The 4,628-nt window shown below is 36.8% G+C and overlaps 1 protein-coding gene across 1 annotated transcript in view; it reads left to right on the forward strand.

The window, feature by feature from the left end:
• The window catches only part of LOC106883942 (cytoplasmic dynein 1 heavy chain 1), a 106,810-nt gene that overhangs the window by 24,345 nt on the left and 77,837 nt on the right, over positions 1–4,628 (forward strand). Inside the window, exons 19-21 of the mRNA XM_014935093.2 lie at positions 1,768–1,914; positions 2,625–2,762; positions 3,879–3,982. Coding sequence (XP_014790579.2) covers positions 1,768–1,914; positions 2,625–2,762; positions 3,879–3,982 — 389 coding nt within the window. The remainder of the gene's footprint in view (positions 1–1,767; positions 1,915–2,624; positions 2,763–3,878; positions 3,983–4,628) is intronic.

Below are 4,628 nucleotides of genomic sequence, written 5' to 3' on the forward strand. Positions count from 1 at the left end.
GTTATTCACTTAAAATTAGTGAATTATAGAAGTAGACATTGGATACTGTGGAAGACTCAGTGACAGGAAACCATAGACAGGTATCTTGCTGAAGCATAGAAAATTCACATTTGTCCAGCTCATGTGAGTATGGAAAAGTGGGTGTTAAAACAATGATATATCGTTTTAACATTTACTATAAGTGTATATAATGAGTAATATAATTTAATGGGCAATAAAAAAGCTGGATGAAGAGGAACAGATTTCAAAGTCTTCTTTTATTCTTTTCAGTCATTTGACTGCGGCCATGCTGGAGTACTGCCTTTAGTCGAATGAATTGATCCCAGGACTTATTCTTTGTAAGCCTAGTACTTATTGTATCAGTCTCTTTTGACGAACCACTAAGTTAGAGATGTAAACACACCAACAGCGGGTGTCAAGTAATGGTGGGGGAACAAACACACACACACACACACACACACACACATATATATATATATGACGGGCTTCTTTCAGTTTCCGTCTACCAAATCTACCCACAAGGTTTTGGTCATTCCGAGGCGATAGTAGAAAACACATGCCTGAGGTGCTATGCAGTAGGACTGAACCAGAACCATGTGGTTGGTAAGCAAGCTGCTTACTACACACCCACTCCTGCACCTGTAGTATTTATTAATATTCAGTTAATCACTTACAAGTCATTATTCCTTGCTTCACAAAGTATTCATGAGTCCATGTCTGTAGATGTGATCATAGCATTATTTTGTCTCTTTACTTTCTGAGTTCAAATTCCGTTGAGGTCGACTTTACCTTTCATCCTTTCAGGGTTGATAAATTAAGTACAAGTTGCATACTGGGGTTGATCTAATCAGCTGGCCCTTTCCCCCAAAATTTCGGGCCTTGTCTAGAGTAGAAAAAATTTTAAATGTCAGTGTAAGATTGGCAGTTGAAGGCTATTTAATCCGCTTTTAAATATCTGATGAACTCATTGTTTAGTTAACTGAAAACTTATTCATCATTTCATTGACCTAGTGTCTAGCATTAGTTGTTGCTATTATTAATATATTTGTTCAAAGCTAAACTGGAATTGACTATAAATAAAACTGATTATTGACTGAGACCTTTGGAGATATGCTGTGCTTGAGAAGACCTGGCAAGCCAAGTGAGACCGTAACCGTGGCCAATGCCAGTGCAGCATAACCAACCCATTTAAGAGTATCCTTCAAACATTGGGCAATAATCTCCGCTTGTGAAGACCTATTGAGGCAAGTGAAATCGTTGTTGTGGCTGATGACAGTACCGCCTGACTGGCACCCGTGCCAGTGGCACGTTAAGAGCACTATTTGAGCGTGATCGTTGCCTGTGCTGGTGGTACGTAAAGAGCACCGTTTGAGCATGGTCGTTGCCAGTGTCGCCTGACTGGCTCTTGTGCTGGTGGCACATAAAAAGCACCACGTGGATGATACCACTGGCCCTCGTGTTGGTGGCATGTTAAAGCACCTACTACAGTCGGAGTGGTTGGCATTGGGAAGGGCATCCAGCTGTAGAAACTTAGCCAGATCAGATTGAAGCCTGGTGCAGCCTTCTGGCTCACCAGCCCTCAGTCAAATCATCCAACCCATGCCAGCATGGAAAGCAGACATTAAACGACGATGATGATAATTTATAAATGAAAAAGAAAAAGAAAATTCATAACTAGCAGGAGAAAATTTATATTTAAAGAAGTTTGATCTTCTGAGTTATTCATTCATTGTAATGGATATTGAAATGAAAAAATTGTTTTTTTAGGCTTTAGTACATGAATTGAGAATCACAAACCAACTTATCTATGTCAACCCACCAGTAGAAGATGCCAGATATCACATCATGCAAGAATTGTTTGCTTGGGAAGCTATTGTTACAAGTCTTCCTAGAATTCAACATTCTCGGTATCAGGTAAGCCATTCATTTCTTTATTTAAAAATGTATAATTTCAGAAATTAAATTGTTACAAACTTTTTATGAAAATCATAGATATATTCTTAGTTTAGATATATATATATATATTTGTTTTTTCTTATGAAAATGGAAATTAGGCATTGAACTGTTGATCTGGATTTTTTGTACTTATGTGATATTGTTAGAATTGTTTTGCTGAAGCATAATTTTCTATATATATATATGAAGTATATTGGAGTATTTGTAATTAAGGCACGTGGCTTAGTGGTTAGGGTATTCAGCTCACGATTGTAGGGTTGCGAGTTCAATTCCCGATGACACGTGTCCTTGAGCAACACACTTTATTTCACATTGCTCCAGTCCACTCAGCTGGCAAAAATGAATAGTATCTGAATTTCAAGGGGCCAACCTTGTCACACTGTGTCATGCTGAATCTCCCTGAGAAGTATGTGAAGGGGTACGTACATGTCTGTGGAGTGCTCAGCCACTTGCATGTTAATCCCATGAGCAAGCTGTTCTGTTGATCGGATGGATCAACTGGAACCCTCATCGTCGTAAGCGACGGAGTGCCAGTAGTGTAATTTAAAGTTACAAATTATGTAACAGAAGTTTGAATTTGAGGTACATATACATATAATGCTACGTGTATTGATAATTTTATACTTGTTTGAAATTCTGTGTCAAATTTACCTTTCTTTTCTTGTAAGGTGGGGCTTGATGTGGAATCAGAGCTAGAAACAACATATCGTAGTCTCTTGACAAAAATGCCACAGCGAAAATCTGTATTAGAGGATGCTTATGAAGCAATACAAGTTACAGTGAAAGAATTCCAAGACTATGTGGAAGTAAGTTAAAATTGTCTATAAATATTGTGTTCAAATATGTATTGCAAGAATTTTGGGATTGGGTTAATTTTGACCTGCAAAAGATATTTTATCAGTAATCAAAATAAAGGCAGAACTTTATATCTGAGAAGAAAGAAAAAAGTAGATTGTTTGTATTATTTATACCACTAAAAGTGCAGTGTTCTTCGAAATGTGAAGATATCTCTATAGTGTGTCAATTAAGATGCTCTGTTTTTGGTAGATGTTGCTAGATGATAAAGGTTAATATTACTACAAATTCAATACGTTTTGGTGGTAAATTTTTAATTCCAGATCTTTTTGTTTGGATACAGTTTGATATCAAATGGGTTTAACCATAAAATTTTATATATGTAATCATTCAAGATGATAATTCCCTTTTTTTCTACTTTCTTGTGTGCATTTGTTCTGAAACTCTGTCTGCTACTTATACTTGGGGCAGTATTCACCCAGTGTGGGTTAAGCTGGCTCTGACAGTCAGCCCTAACATTCCAACAGACAAAGCAATGCTTCTGCCTGCAGCCCAAAAATCCAGCTTGCAAATTCGACAAATGTCCTACTAGGAGAGCAACTGTGCTGCATAGCACAAGATGCCATAGTTGTCATTTGTTGTTGAGGTGTTGAGTTAATGTACCGAGTTTCAGTGGGAATACAGATTCACATGCAGTTCCTGGTCACCTTCATACACACTTTTGGGGTAGTGTGATCTGTAGCAGCTCATCTTGCCATTGATTGTTAACCATCGCAGAAGATTCGCTAACCAAGTTACTGCCGATTATAATTGGAGGTGACTTGGTCACAGATGTAGCCGGAGTTTGAGGTGGCTGGTACACATGCTAGTTAACCCATAGCTGGGATCCTAACAGGTGCTACTATTCCAGGTCAAAGTAGACCTGGGAACAGTAGTGGTTAAGAGGTGGTTCCACTCTCCTCAAAACCTTAAGCCCCATTACCAGATGCAGTTTAAAGTCTTACCGAGGACTCTGTCTATCCACCCATCTACTCATGCATAGATGTTGTATGTTTGTATATAGATTCAGCTCTAAATATCTTTTGTGGAATAGATTAAAGTGTTTATCATTCTTGTTTTCAAATAAGGTCTGGTTGCGTTACCAAGCATTGTGGGATCTAAATGCTGATACACTGTATGGCCGGCTTGGAAATAACCTTCATGTATGGATGGCAACCCTTGAAGAAATTAAGTAAGTTAATTTTCCAATAATTCATTTGAATTATTTTGAGATAATACGTAATATAATATATAATAATATAACGTATATTGTATTATTACCCTGCACATGTAAGTGAAAGCAAAGTATTGTAATCATTCATCTTTGTGTGTTTGCAAAATTACTGGAAAATGGCTGAACAGATTTTCATCACATTTGGCAGAAATACTCATTGGGTGAATGGCTCGAAATGAACATTTGGTTTGATTATCTTTAAAAAAAAAAAAAAATTAAAAAAAAATTTTAAATTGAACTTATAAATTTCCCAATAAACAAGTGGTCATATTTTGTTCACTTTCTTTTTCATATGAATCGACCCTTGTCTGCCTGTGTATAGATCATGGGGTACCTATGCATGTAAACATGTGTGCATACGTACATAAATATGTACAAGCACGATCTTCGAACATTAGGCCTCACTGAGGCAATGACTAGTGACTGAAACCAAGCAAAAAAAAAAAAAATTCAGTTCAATTAAAAAGCATGGGTAAGACACTATAATTTGCGAAAAAGTTTATGTGTGCAAGGTATGCATTGCCCCTCCAATGTTTTTTTTTTCTTTCAATTTTTAATAGTTTACCTTAAAAGATTTGTATAAATTTGATATATTCAAGTAAAT

Source organism: Octopus bimaculoides, chromosome 3, assembly GCF_001194135.2.
Source record: "Octopus bimaculoides isolate UCB-OBI-ISO-001 chromosome 3, ASM119413v2, whole genome shotgun sequence".
Lineage (NCBI taxonomy): Eukaryota > Metazoa > Mollusca > Cephalopoda > Octopoda > Octopodidae > Octopus > Octopus bimaculoides.